Source organism: Crocodylus porosus, unplaced genomic scaffold (assembly GCF_001723895.1).
Source record: "Crocodylus porosus isolate Cpor-Errol unplaced genomic scaffold, CroPor_comp1, whole genome shotgun sequence".
Lineage (NCBI taxonomy): Eukaryota > Metazoa > Chordata > Crocodylia > Crocodylidae > Crocodylus > Crocodylus porosus.
Window position 1 is genome coordinate 73040023 of NW_017728909.1, and position 14167 is coordinate 73054189.

Genomic DNA, 14167 nt, shown 5'->3' on the forward strand with positions numbered 1-14167 from the left:
CCCCCAGATCTGTGGGGGGGGGGCAGGGCAGGTGTGTGCTGCCCTCGTGCACACACAGGAAGTGTAGCTAGGGTAGCATGGAGCTTACAGCGACAGGCAGCTTTTGTGCATGGCCCACTATGCCCTGCTGTGCCAGTCACACATGCTAGGCCTGGGGAGGGCAGCAGGGCAGGGAATGCAGCTTTTGGGACCCAGGTTTTGCAGCACTCCAGCCAGGAGAGAGGGGTTTGCAGTCTCTCCTCTCCCAGCCAGAGTGGCTGGCCAGCCACCCCCCCCCGGCCAGAGAGTGCCCAAGCTGGCTGGGGGCTGAGGAGGTGGAGGAGGCTGTATCCCTCTCCCCTCCTTCTCCTGGCCGGAGTGCCTGACTGGCTGCAAACCTCCCTGCTCCTTCAGTCCCCAGCCAGCTTGGGCACTCCCCAGCCGGGCACCCTGGCCAGGAGGGGAGGGTTTGCAGCTGGCTGGGAGTGGTGAGGGTTTGCAGGCGGCCTAGTACTCTGGTCAGGAGTGGGCAGGCTGCAAACCCCCTCTCGGCCAGAGTGCCCGGCTGGCTGCAATCTCCCCACTCCCTCGGCTCCTACCCAGCTTCCCCCACCTGCCCTGCCCCATAAGTGCCACTTACCTCCAGCAAGAACAGTGAGCCTGAAGCAGCCTCTGGTAAGTGCAAGTGTCGGACCCTGCCCTTCCCCCTCTCCCTTCCCCTCCCAGCAGGGTTGAGGGTTTCCCGGCCCCTTTTGCAAACAGCTCTTGTAGGCTGGAACTCAGCAAGCCTGCAGAGATCTTTGCAAAAGGGAGAAATCAGTGGGTTTCTCTTCTAAAAGAGAAAATCTGAGTTTTCTCTGATAAAAATGGGAAACCTGTGTTTTTCTGTGGGAAACGGAAAACCCGGATCTCTGCTTATAAGACATCATGGTACTTGTATGGTGGTTTGTTGGGGTTTGTTTGGCTTCTTTCTTTTTTTGTTTGGTTGCTTTTTAAATTGGAATCTGATGTTAGGACAGCATTAAATTAATGATCGAAATGAAATGAGTGTTCAAGGGTTTGGCACCTGTTCGGAAGAGCCACTGTGAGATTTGATAGTATAGTATATTGGGAATTCTGTTCCCTAACATTGTTATAAAATATTAGAGTATTAAAAATATTCAGTGTTTGTCTGAAATTGAAAAGGTTAAAGTAGATTTTCTGACATGTATCATAGCAAGCCAAATTTGGCAGTAGTATATGATATGGCATAAATTAGATTTCCTAGCACTTAGTCTTTCTTCTAATTTAATTACCCTTAGCCTACTTTACATGTCAAAGTGGTATAGGAAGGGCAGTTTGCTTTAATTTACCCTTTCTACACTGTCTGTGTGTAAATTAAAGAAAGTTAACCTCCTTTACACATTGGTGATATGTTTTGTTTATACCTAATAAAGTTCCAGGGGAGTCTAAATGGCTGCTTATTAAATCCTGTACTTATATTATAGTCATAAATAATTAGCTTTGTTTTTATTAATAATATTTCAGGTATAATTGATTTGGAATCTTAATTAGGTTAATTTTTAACTTGGAAAAACTCAGAGTTGAAATATTAATGCCATCATTTGATGCGCATTTGTTATGCAGATGACTACAAGATAATTCCACTGGATATAGAAAAAGTGTTGCTACCCATGGCTGGCTTGTCATTTCTAGCATTGCTTTACCCCATAGGTAGTCAAGCTTCTGCAGTATGAATGTTAAATAATGTTTCATTAATGGGCTTTTTATGCAGGCATTTTTATTTTAGGTGAAGCAAAAATTTTTACTGGATTCCTTTGAGTACAACTTTTTTTTAAAGAAAATGTCATTTCAGTGGCAGGGAAAATCACGTGCTAGTTCAGTTTTCATGGTTAAAAACTCTAAGATTGGTTGTTTTTTATCGCACATTGTTTTAATCATCTTGATCAATAATTAACATAGGAAATTATGCCATTTTAATAAACAGTAGAGAGAGAGATTTTCTCTGTAATAGTATTAATTAACGTATGTCTACATAATTAACTGTCCTCCACTGTAAATGCAATTCATTAATTAAGAAACTTTGTTTTAGGTTATTAAACAAGTATTATTTCTAGACAAATCCTTTCAAATTGTGATCTCTTCATGCCTTGAAAATCATGCAAAGTTAGCTGTTCTTAGTGTTTAAATGAGGAACTTGGAAGTAAAACCCAAGTGCTATTCTTTAGTATGGGGGTGGGCAAAAAATGGCCTGTGGGCCAGATCCAGCCCACCAAGCCATTCTACCTGGCCCATGGGACCCCTAAAAATGGTAGAAAATTTATTTTTATCTGCCCCTGACTTCCTGTCAAAGATAATAGGCACCAGCAGCAGCAGGACCCAGAGGGAGCCAGTGGCGGGAGCCAGTGGCAGGACCCAGTGGCTGAGCAGCAAAGCCCACCTGGCTCCACCCAGCCCCCCATCCCACTCCTAGTCCCCAGCCAGAAGCCTCTGCGTCTTCTGGCTTGGCGACTCTCCCTCTGTCCAAATAGAAAGTCAGATAAGATTGGATAGAGGGGCTGGGGGTGGGGGTAAGATTGGACAGAGGGACCAGGGGGGAAACTGCTGTGATACGCCCAACAGCTGGGAACAGCATCATGCTGGCTGAACTGGACTGGAACAGGAAGCAGCAGGTGGGGAGGGGACAGAGGTAAGGGCTGCGGAAAGTGGCAGCGGCAATGTGGGTTGTGCATGGGGGTCGGGGGGGTGGGGTTTGTGGGGAGTTGTGGGTGGGTGAGTATGGGGGTCTGTGGGGACGTGTGTGTGTGGGTATGGTATTATGGGCATGGGAGCCACAGGGTGCTGGGTGGGTGGCAGGTAGGGAGGAAAGTAGGGAAAGTGGCAGCAGAGGAGGGGGGAAATGGAAATGAGCAGGCGTGCAGGAGCACGGGGCCTGTGGGGCCCAGAGTGGAGTAGTAGGAGCATGGGGTGTGGGCTGGTAGGGGTCTATGGCAGGGGTTCCCAACCTTTTTATACTGCGGACTGGCAAACTGTATAATTTACAGATTTAAATTTAACTTGCATGTTTAAATTTTGTTTTTATGGGGGGGGGTGAGGATTGTGTGGGGTTGGGGCACCGGGGAACCCTGCAGGGGAGGGGACTGTGCAGGCAGTGACCCAGGGGGACCCAATTGGGGCTGCCTGGGAAGAAGGGGCTCTGCTACCTTTCCTAGAAGCAAGCAGCAGAGCTGCCTCCCGTTGTCCGCCCTGGGCACTTCCCTGCCCTCATCCCCCTACTCCCAGCCTCAGGCAGGGGTGGACAGTCCTGCCCAGGCTGGCATGGGCCCCAGCGCACTGGCAGCACCTTACTGGGCTCAGCCATGGCAGCGGGAGCAGGACAGGTCACCCAGACCCCACTGCCTCCCTCCTGGGGCTGCCCCGCCACCCGCATGCAACTACCGGCACCAGAAACTACAGCTCCTGTCCGGCCTGACATGCACCTGTTCACTCCCATCCCCACCTGCCCCAACCGCACAACAAAGCCGGGGACAGCTGCGAGCAGCCCTATTCTACATGCCCTGCACTCACCCATTCAGGCTGAGCAGCAGTGGTGACAGGGAACAAGCTGCTGCTCAGCACGGAGTAAAAGCGGCTGCTCCCCCTCCTTCTGCCAGTGATCCCTGTGGCAGCCACCCAGAGCTCATGCGGTGCTGTCCTGGCTCTCCTCTGCATCCTCACCGCCCATGGGGCAGCAGTGGCAATGGAGAGTGGGCACAGGCAGCCCACATACTCTCCAAGCAGATGCCACAGGGAGCACCGGCAGCGGGAGAGGAGGAGCTGCTTTTTCCCCCATGCTCAGCTGCAGTTTGTTCATCGCTGCTGCTAACAGGCTGGGCCCCACGCTGGCTCTGGGCTTGCCTGTCAGGCTGAGCAGCAGTGGCAGGAGGAGCAGGACATGAACTGCTGCTGGGGCGGATGAAAGAGCCCCCCCCACCACCACCACCGCTGGGCAGTGTTTGCTGGTGGAGCCCACCCTGCGCTAGGCTCCGCTGCGGCTTCTTTGCCACTGGCTCTGCTGCCCAGTGTGGCTGCTCCGCACAGCCACTACAGCCATGCTGGGCAGCACAGAGCTGCCAGAAAAGGAGCCGCAGCAGAGCCTAGTGTGGAGTAGGCTCTGGCAGACTGCCCAGCAGCAGAGGGAGTGTGGAGTGCTTTTCCCTCTCTCAGCTGCAGTTTGTTTGTCACTGCTGCTGCCAGCCTGGGCTCTGTGGTGGCTCTGTGCTTGCCCAACAGGCTGAGCAGCAGCAGGGTGCAAACTGCGGCTGGGACGAGGGGAAAAGTGGATGCTCCCCATCCTGCCACTGGTGCTCCCTGCAGCAGCTGCAGGGAGCACACACGGGGCTGCCTGTGCCCACTCTCTGTTGCCACCGCTGCCCCATGAGTGGCAGGGACATGTCAGAGAGGCAGGACAGCCCTCCATGGGCTCCAAGCAGGTGCTGCAGGGACTGTTGGTGGTGGGCGGGGGAGGGACGGCTTTTCCCCCACGCTGACCAGCAGCCTGTTCTCTGCTCCTGCTCAGCCCGGATGGGTGAATGTGGGGCGCACGGAGTCAGGGCTGCTCACTGTCATCCCTGCCTGTGCCGCAGGGCTTGGACAGGTGGGTCTGGGAACAAGCAGGCATGCAGCAGCCAGGCAGGAGAATGAGACCCACACTGGTGCCCCGGTGCCAGCACTGGCAGGGCCCAGAGCAGCCAACAGGAGGACAGGGTCCCAGTTGGCTGAGGCTCTGTGGAGCTGAGCCAGCTCCCCCCTCTCCCTGCTGGTGCAGTGCAGCCTAGCTCCATAGACACCTGCCAGGCCACACCCCTTGTTCCAACCAACCTGCTCTGGGCTCTTCCCAGCATGGGCCGCGTGCTTCTACACGCCCGCTTGCTTCCACTCCCCCTGTCCCCCACCCCCTTCTTACCTGAATTTCCTGCTTGGGGCATGGAGGTGCAAAGAGCCCCATGGTCCCAGGCTAGAAGCCCTGCTGGTAGGGGCTTCTAGCTGGGAGGGGGACCCCCACAGGGCCAGCTATTGCAGGAGCCTGTGGGGGCTTCCCTTGGGTCTTACTGCCCCTGGCTGCTGTCATCTTTGACAGACAGCTGGGGCAAATAAATATTGATTTTTTTAAATTGTAGAGGCCCCATGAGCTGGATAGAATGGCCTGGCAGGCTGGATCTGGCCTGTGGGCTGTATTTTGCCCACCCTGATGTAGACCTAACATCCAGCCTTTTTTTCCCCTACTCCCAGAATCCAAATATCCTATTGTAATGGAGGGATGAGAAAGCAACAATACTTATACAACTTTTACCTTTCATAATAATGAAAGAGGCTTCCAGCCTATTCCCAGAGTCATGTCTGTGGGACTTGCAGCCCTATGGTATGGAGTAACTTGGGAGTGAGAATAGAAGCAAATTTTTCAGTGTTACTGGCTGATCTTATAGTATTACTGGTCTTCTATAGATAGCAGAACAAGAAGCACAGGGAACACCTAGAAATTTAATGGTTCATTTATTCAGTTCCAAGGAATTTGATACATTAATTGATGCAGGCCAGCTATTGATCTTAAAATCCAAGCCCAAATGCACCTATTTCTGGTACTCAAAGGGGCAAAAATAGTTGACCTCTGTTTCCTTGGGAACAAGGTGCTCCCTACTTCCTTGGGGGGGGGGGTGTAAGAAAATAAAATCAGGTTTTAGCCTTTTACCTCAGTTTAGTGGGAGAAGAAATTTTTGAAAGCTTAATAATTTTCTTTCACAAGAGTAAATTTCAGTTTCTCAGCCACTTCCTCCATCTGTCCTTTTGTATCTATAAAGCATAAGAGTGATGTTGTAGCAATTATAAATCCTTGCCTCTTTGTACGTATTTAACAAATTGTATCTTGATTCTGAGTTGAAACCTTTATACGTTATTTTAATGTGCTTGATTAGTAATAATTGTGATCATTTGAGCTTGAAGTGTTTTTTTATATGAAGCCAAAGTTTAGCTTGAGTTTCAGGGACTGCTTGGATTTTCATACATTCCTCATTGTGGGTTCTGGGTCCCATGTATTTCTCTCATAAAACTAAACAACTAATTTATAGTTGTAAATTATTCACTGCATTTTCTAGTAAGCTCTGTAACTGATTAGAATTAAAACCATGGTACCTTAAGCCTTAAAAATTCATTAGGGAGAAGAATCATGTTTAGTAATAAAACCCAGAAGTTGTACACACATGTAATTACAACAGTTTTTGTAATAACACCTTTTTCATTTCCTTACTTATCCTGAGAAGCTTATTAATGGAAATATGAGAAGTAAATTGAATTTGGAGGACCAGGGAGTACAAAAACATATTTTTAAAATCCATAGATTTTTCACAACAATAACAAAATGTGTTTGGTCAATATGTGCAAAATCTGATTTATGACAAAAGCGGCTAAATGGTTTAAGAGAAACAGTTCATGAGTTTCTTAAAAGGCTCTTGTTTTCAGTGTTTTCTTCCCAAGGTATATTTACATTTTTTGTTTGCAGGCAGATTCTGGGCCATCTGATGAAGCAGCCCTGATCCTTCACAGAAAGGGATTTGATTGTAGACTCTCAAACAGAGAGATGGGGCTTCAGTGTTCAACCACTCAGGGAAAGGTATGTTAAATTGTTCAAGGGGTTAAAGCTATTTTTGAAAGCATGCTTGCTTTAAAATGATTTACAGTTCTTGCAGAACCATTATTTAATTTGTAAAAAATTCCTCATGGTTTCTACATATTAATAAAAATATGATGATTTGGACATGTAAGTGACTATTTAGGGATTAGCAAGTAACATGGCAACTTTTGGTTTGGCACTCTAGTCTTATTAAGCTCTTGGGAAAATAATTATTTTCAAACAGTAATCATTTTTCTTCAAAATATTCTTGTTTAGTATATTTGAATTAAGAGTGTCCTACCTGTATTTGTCTTCTGCATGTATGATTAGTTAATACCAACATGAATTTTCTGAGTTGCTACCGTGACAGTTTGAGGAAACAATGTAGCAAAATCATGAATTTATATCTAGGCCTTTGGATGGCCAACATCACTGTGACACATATTGATGGATTTTACTGTACCACAATTCTATGACACTGTGCTTATATTATTAGACTCTTAGAGTGTATCCAGATGAGCTTGTACATGCGGCTTGTAGTATCTCAAAGCCCTTTGAGAAGTTGCAAGAGGCACGTGCAGGAACAAGAAAACATTCCCTGTGCAGCAAATAGGCAGTGTGGGAACAAAATTAGACCCCTGTATATCTGGGGGTCAAAAAAAACCAGAGTGGAAAAAAGTGGACCAGGGCACAGTCCCAGACCATGCCCTGAGGTGGCCAGAAGCTGTCTTCCATAGAGAAGCTCCGGTAGCAACCAGAGCATCTCTATGGCTGGCCCTCACCCTGGTGCTGAAGCCCACTGCCTGCCCGCTGCCCTGACCTGGGCTCCAGTGCTGGTTAAGTAGGGGGGAGGGAGAGCAGAAAGAGAGGGGAGGGGACCATGGGCAAACCCCTGCCAGCCCCTTTTGCTCCCCCAGCCCCACATTGCTGCCCTGCCCAGCCTCCCAAGCCCCCCCATGGCTACCCCACCTGGCCCCATCCCTCCCTGCCCCCTCAGCCCCTGCAATCCTTGCCCCACTCCCTGCCATTTGGCCTCTGTTGGGGTGGCTATAGCCCGTGTGGGGGAGCTGTAACCCCTGTGGGGGGCAGCAAAGCATATAGATATTTAGAATTCACTTTATTATGATGATAGAGATGTGGGTAACCTCCCAAATTGCTTTAACACTATAGATAAATCAATAAAACGTTATCCAACTGATCTCTCTCTCTCGCTTTCTCTCGCTCTCTCTGTATATAGTAGTCTTTCATTTTAATTGTGGAGGAACATGGATTTGGGGGTATTTTACAGAGTGACTTTGGGATTTTTTTTATCAGGGATTTTTCAGTTTTACAATAGGGAACACCAGAACTCTTGCTAGGGAGGCCAGTGGCAGGACCTGCCAGCTCAGAGCTGGTACCTTGTACCCAGCTGGAGGTGGCTGACCTCCTGGCCAGTTGGGGCCAGAAGAACATGCTATGACAATTCAAAGCAGGCTACCACACAGGGAACATCTTCTGGGCTATAGCTGCCCAGATGGCTGGGCAGGGGGCACACATGGCAGTAGTGCCACACAAAGGCCAACTTTGAAGCCCAGAGGGGCAAATGCAGTGCTCATCCAGGTCTGGCAGATGTGCAGCAGCATCCCCCACTGTCAGACTGCTGCAGTAGGTAGAGGGTGCAGGGAACTCTCAGGGCTACTTCAGCAGTCCAGCTGGTACAAGGGGTAGTGTCTTCACGTACCAATTGGCTAGGCCCCAGAAGCTCCTGAGAGTGAGTAGCCCTGAGCTACTTGACAGGGTAGGGTTTTTTTGTACTGATGGGGCCAGGACAGGGCAGCTTTTTATACAGCTGAGGACAGCACAGGTGCTAGTCCCGGACTCTAGCTCCCCCTGGCTGTGAATCCAGGAGGAGCCAGGCCAGTTTATTTTGCCGCAAGTGGCACAATTTGCCCCACACCAAAGTGCATGTCCAGGCACGTGCACCGAGGCAAAAAGCCCCAGCTCAAATTTTCACTGTTTCTATTTGAGCTACTGCAAGCACACGTGCCTATATGTGTGGACATGCCCTTAATGGCCATAGACCTTAGAGTGGTCATAATCCACAGAACTAATATAGTTTGATTTGGAAGTAGAAATTCTCTGGAGGATTTAAGGGGGAAGATTAAATAGTTTTTGTTTCAAATTCTCATTATAGGATTACCAAACAAAATATCTAGCAAAAAAACTCAACTTTCTGTGTATTAATTAACCATAAGGCTGTGGACAGACCTTTAAAAAGCTTGAGCCTGAATTGATTCAATCTTTGCAGGTTAATATAACCTGCAGATATTTCACCAATTTGCAAGTGGGTAAACATTCACTTTTGATTCAGAAAATGGAAGCACATGCCTGCAGTGGCTCAGGCTAGAAGCCAGGGGTGCTAGAGTGAACCTACCCCTCCCTTCCACACTGCTGAGCTGAGGTGGGGGAGGGAGTATGGCCAGGCTCCAGCAGGACACTATGATAAGGGAGGGGTTTAAACCCCCACCCTGGCCTGCACAGTCCCCAGCTGGGGTGTGCCTAGAGGGGGAGAGACAAGCATCCCTCGCCAAGCTTTTGTGGACTACGTGCATCTGTTGATACTGAGCTTTTCCGTCTCCCTCTCCCTGCTGCCTCATACTGTCTACAACAAACTGACAGGTAGTACATTCATTGCAAACCAGGTCATTTCTCACACCTCTGTCCCCACGCTGACAGCATGCCAGTAGCAGCATGGAGCTTATCAGAACAAAAAGCTAATCAGCTCATCAAAAACAAAGCTGCTCTCTCATTAGTTCAAGCTCTTCTTAAACAGCTTTTTGCAAAGCGTTTTTAAGGAAGAATGGAGGGACATTACCAGATGACCTGTTGATTAGCTCCAAAAAGCCCTAAAGGGACACTGCCTTTGTTCTGCCTTTGTTCCAGTGAAATTGGAAACCCACACACAGAGACGCCTCTCAGCATTAGCTAGCTTGGGGGTGGTGTGACTGTGACAAGATGATGGCTAGGGTCCATGCTGCTGGGGTCTGTGCTATGGGAGAGGGGGGGCTCCATGCTTTTGCAGAATGTAGCAAGTGTGGGGGGCAGGGGGAAGCCAGGCAGATGTTGCTGTCTCCCAGCTGCAGTCTCCACCTCCTTCTCAGCCAGCCAGAGATCCAGCTAGGGAGGAGAGGGGTGGGGCCAGCCCTGCTCTCTGAAGCAGATAGCCCAGCCCATCTCAGGGCTGAAAAGCATGCCGGGGAACTCTGATTTAAGTTAAACCAGAAAAGGGTCTGGGACAGAGGTTCCATAAACTGGTTTGACCCAAATCAGTCGACTCTACATTCAAGCAGTTTTGGCCATTTTGAAACTGGCTTATGTTCACTGAACTTATGTTCTGTTACAGGTTTAAACCAGTTTCTGATCACTTAAACTGCTTTATGTGTAACATCTGTCCCTAGCCTAAATTGGCTGCATGTAAATGTTACAGAATGAATAGCGCTTGAATCATTTTTTTTACTGGCATCATTTATAACATTAGGAATTTTCAGTGGCTTATGAGGGCTTGTCATCATGTGTGGTGTTGCCTACAATAAGATGTTGTTATGATCATTATCTAGGATTAATGTAAAATTGGTTTCAAAACTTGTATTAGATTTTCTAAATATCATTGACTTTTTTTTTTTTTCATTTTGGAATTTTCAGGTAAAGGTGCACAAACTCTTTAATAAGTTCAGTGTTGAAAGTCTCATACCTGCATCTTTATCTTTGATGCATTCACCTCCGGATGCCAGAAATATAAGTGAAATCAATATGAATTCTATGGAGATAAATACCTTCCGGATTCGACTGAGATGAAACCTGGCTTTAATATTCAGAGAGTGAAGAGGAATCTGCAATTATATCTCCAAGTTTGACGTGCAATAAGAAGCACATTGTTATTCCAGCTTCTGGATACTGTGAGAAGACATGCATTTTAGAATTTTTTTGACCAACACAGTGAAAAGCCATGTTGCAAATGACTTTTTTGTTTTTACATAAAATACCAACATCAGTATAAGTTAATGCAACACATGAAGACATTTCTAAGGATGTTAACCTCTCTCAAATTGAATCTCAGGTTAAATGCTAAATAACAATTTAAGGTTTTTTTATTTTGAAGGGCGGGGATTGGATTTTAAATTACTTGTATTGCTGATCCTTGATTAAATTATATACAAATAATTGCAATGTTGAAATCTCTAATGCAGCTTGGCATTGAAATGAAATAAAAAGTTCTTGGGTAAAAGCTAATGTCCAAATATTTGCAATCATTTATATGTGACAATAATCTCAATTTATTCTTTATTAAATTTAACTTTTTTCCATGGAATGGAGATTTGAATTCTGTGATCCAGTGAAAGCCAGGAGTCTCTGTGATATAAGTGATGGTAGATTTTAATACTACCACCCACTTTGAGAATTATGTTGCTTAAAAACCATGGAATTTTAAGTTAATCCTGCAATGAAAAATAAAAGAAATGTTTAATAAAACTCCCATTTTAGTACTTGACATATTGGGATATGTGCAATTATTCCATCATCATATAGATGAAAAAAAAAAAGTCAGTCCATAAAATCACAAATACAAGATTTTTTTTACAAAACTCATTTGAATACTGATGTTCTCTGAAATGGGTTTCTATTCTAGGATTACCATATCAAGATAAATGTGCCTTATTTTTTTATATGTCTTGTTACTATTTTGGTGTCCACATTACTGTTTTTGGGGAAGGGTAGTTTATATAATACTTAAACTGTGTATCTTCTATTTGACAATGCTGGCCACTCTCTGATCTATGTCCTCCTGCACCAAATTTGTGCTATGTTACTATGAATATTTTGACTCTTTGAATGTATTAAAATGATGTCATGAAACAAAATATTGGAAAGATAAGATATGCTGTTAAATTTAAATTCAGCAACTATCAATGAATCTGCACCTTGCTGCAAAGATTTGATAGTGTGCAAGACAGTTTGCAAAACCCATCATACAATGTGTATTTGCATTTCAGAGTTTGTGAACTGTGCATTGAGAATCATGTGCCTATATTTTAAAAATGCCACTTTTCAAACCCGATAATCACACATACATTGCCAATGTTTACCTTACTGAGGAATAGCTGCTTATTCCTCTCACATAATTTTTACCATACCAAGTATTTTGCATTGAATGCTGAAGCCATGTGAGTATGAAAATTATTTCCCTGAATAGAGCTACTGTTTACAATTAAAACATACTAATTTGCATTTGATTATGATACCCCATCCTGATCTTCCTTAATCGTCATACCTCTGACTTTCTCTCGTGCTTAGGCTTTACTTATGCATTCAGCAATGATTATGTTTAATACTAATAGATTAACAACTCTTCTTAACTGGAAAATACTAGTATTTCCTAAATATAACTGTCTGCTGTACTAATTTAATTGGATCATTTTGGTGCCGTGGTATATCAAATTTGTAGCTATACATCCAACTTTAAAGATACAAATAAAAGTAAAATTTTAATTTAATGTATTGTCATGGTTTGGATCTCTTTATCCTGATTGAATAGTTTCCTTACTTAATTCAATCTGCTCTATATTTTATAATCAAGAATTCAATATTTAGCAGAATTTGGTGCAAGTTAAGTGAAGAACAGAAAAATCACTAACCATTTAGTGGGAAAGTTAAAACTATATTTAAGTATATAAAGCAGAAAGTGGATGTTTCCATGCAATAAACATGTACTGTAAGGCTTGGTAACAGTATTGGAAATTATTTCCCTTTTAGTTGAAATTTGCAGATTGGTAGACTTACCAGCAGTAAGTTCTAATAGTAATATTTTTGGTTGCATCTTTAGAATGAAAATGTTTGAGACCTCTGTGCATTCTGTGCAAAGAGGATACTTGAAATACTATCTTAAATTCTGTTAAAGCAGAAAAGTAAAATTTTGATGCAATAAATTTTAAAAGTATTCTTGCCTGTTGGACTTGTTTCCAAAGGACCTGTTTCATATCATTAATAATTGTATTATCTTTTTCATTTGTCATCAGCTGTACAATCATGATGCCTGAATACTCCTTAACCAGCAGAAATCTCTTTTGTTCAAGTATATTCTAAAATTATTTTACATAAAAAAGAATTAAATGTCTTCTGTTTGTGTTATAAGTTTATGATGAAGTAATGACTTGGAGTTAATTTGAAACCCAGTACTAAACTTTTGAGCTCAGTCAAAACACCAATCAAAATTAGTGAAGAGATTTTCACTTTAATTGGTACAAGATTGGGCTGTTGCTATTTTCCATATCTCCTGTAAAAGCTGACTCAATACTTTAATTGCAATACTTCACTTCTGGTGGCACTTGATTTTCTGTACATTTGCAGTCTAATCATATTCCTTTGTATCTTTTCTAACCCTTAAAGCTGCTCGTATTTTAACTACTGGTTAAGAGAGCCAAGCATCTTTGTTTTACACAAATACGGATTTAAAGAAAATGCTGTACAGGGAATGATTTAAAACATTGTAATTATTTTCATATCAGAGTTGTACCTGTCCTTAAGGGTTTTTTTTCTTCACATTCCCATATCCTATATGTCTTTGATTTTTCTTGACCATGCTGTCTCTGAAACAAACCGATTTAAATTGAAGGTTTTTGATATTTTCTCTTAGAAGGTTTTATATCTTTGGGGGAAATGTAAAATAAGATCTCTAATAAAAGATAATCTGATTGTGTTATGTCTTCTGTGTCATCAATGCCTCGGCCACAGTTTATTAAAAAATAAATCTGATCCTTTCCAAAGGTTGGCAATTCAGTAGCATTTGTTAGGAACATGGATGTTCTATTGTGAAATGCATTGCTGGTGTAAGATGCCCCATTATGTATTAATGCTAAGTGTATATATAAAGCATAGATTATAGCTTCAGGTAACTAATGTGACTTCTGAACACCAAAAATTTCATCTGTTCATAGAGAAAAAGAAAGGCTTCTCCTTGATTACCCGATGAACAGAGAGGTAGAGCAGTTTTAAAGTATTTTAGAAGTATTTTCAGTGAGAGTTGAGAAATTTGTCTCATTCCTGATTTTATACACTTAAGAGTGATGGAATGGGGACTGCTCTTGTAATTTACTACAGCAACCCCATTAAGTTTATTAACAAATGCAGACTTTTAGAAAATGCATTCACAATGACAGCACCCTTGAAACTGGAGTAGAATTTTTGAGTTAAAAATATGAATGTTCTCCTTTTTCTAAAGCTAACTATAGCATGTCATGCTTAATTGGGACCCCTTTAATTGTAATAGCTGCTTTATTAGGATGCATCCCAAGGAATTGATGTAGCTTAATGATTGTGAATAGCAATAACTTATGTTTATTTACAATAGATTTAGCATAAATTTGGCTTAATCAAGAGAGCATTCAGCCAGAGGCAAGGGGTTAACCCATGTTGAACCAGATGGTAAGAACATGTAATTCCTTTTACTTCAGGATTTTAAAGCAAACAGAATAAAGAATTCACTTTATAAGCTATATGCACTGCATT

General features: G+C 43.9%; 1 protein-coding gene across 1 annotated transcript in view; it reads left to right on the plus strand.

Annotated features, from left to right (window-relative positions):
* MAN2A1 (mannosidase alpha class 2A member 1) overlaps positions 1-13361 on the plus strand; it is a 225671-nt gene extending 212310 nt beyond the window's left edge. The window contains exons 21-22 of the mRNA XM_019532463.1: positions 6515-6625; positions 10307-13361. Of these exons, the coding sequence (XP_019388008.1) occupies positions 6515-6625; positions 10307-10459 (264 nt within the window). The 3' untranslated portion in view covers positions 10460-13361. The remainder of the gene's footprint in view (positions 1-6514; positions 6626-10306) is intronic.
* The last annotated feature ends 806 nt before the right edge of the window (positions 13362-14167 follow it).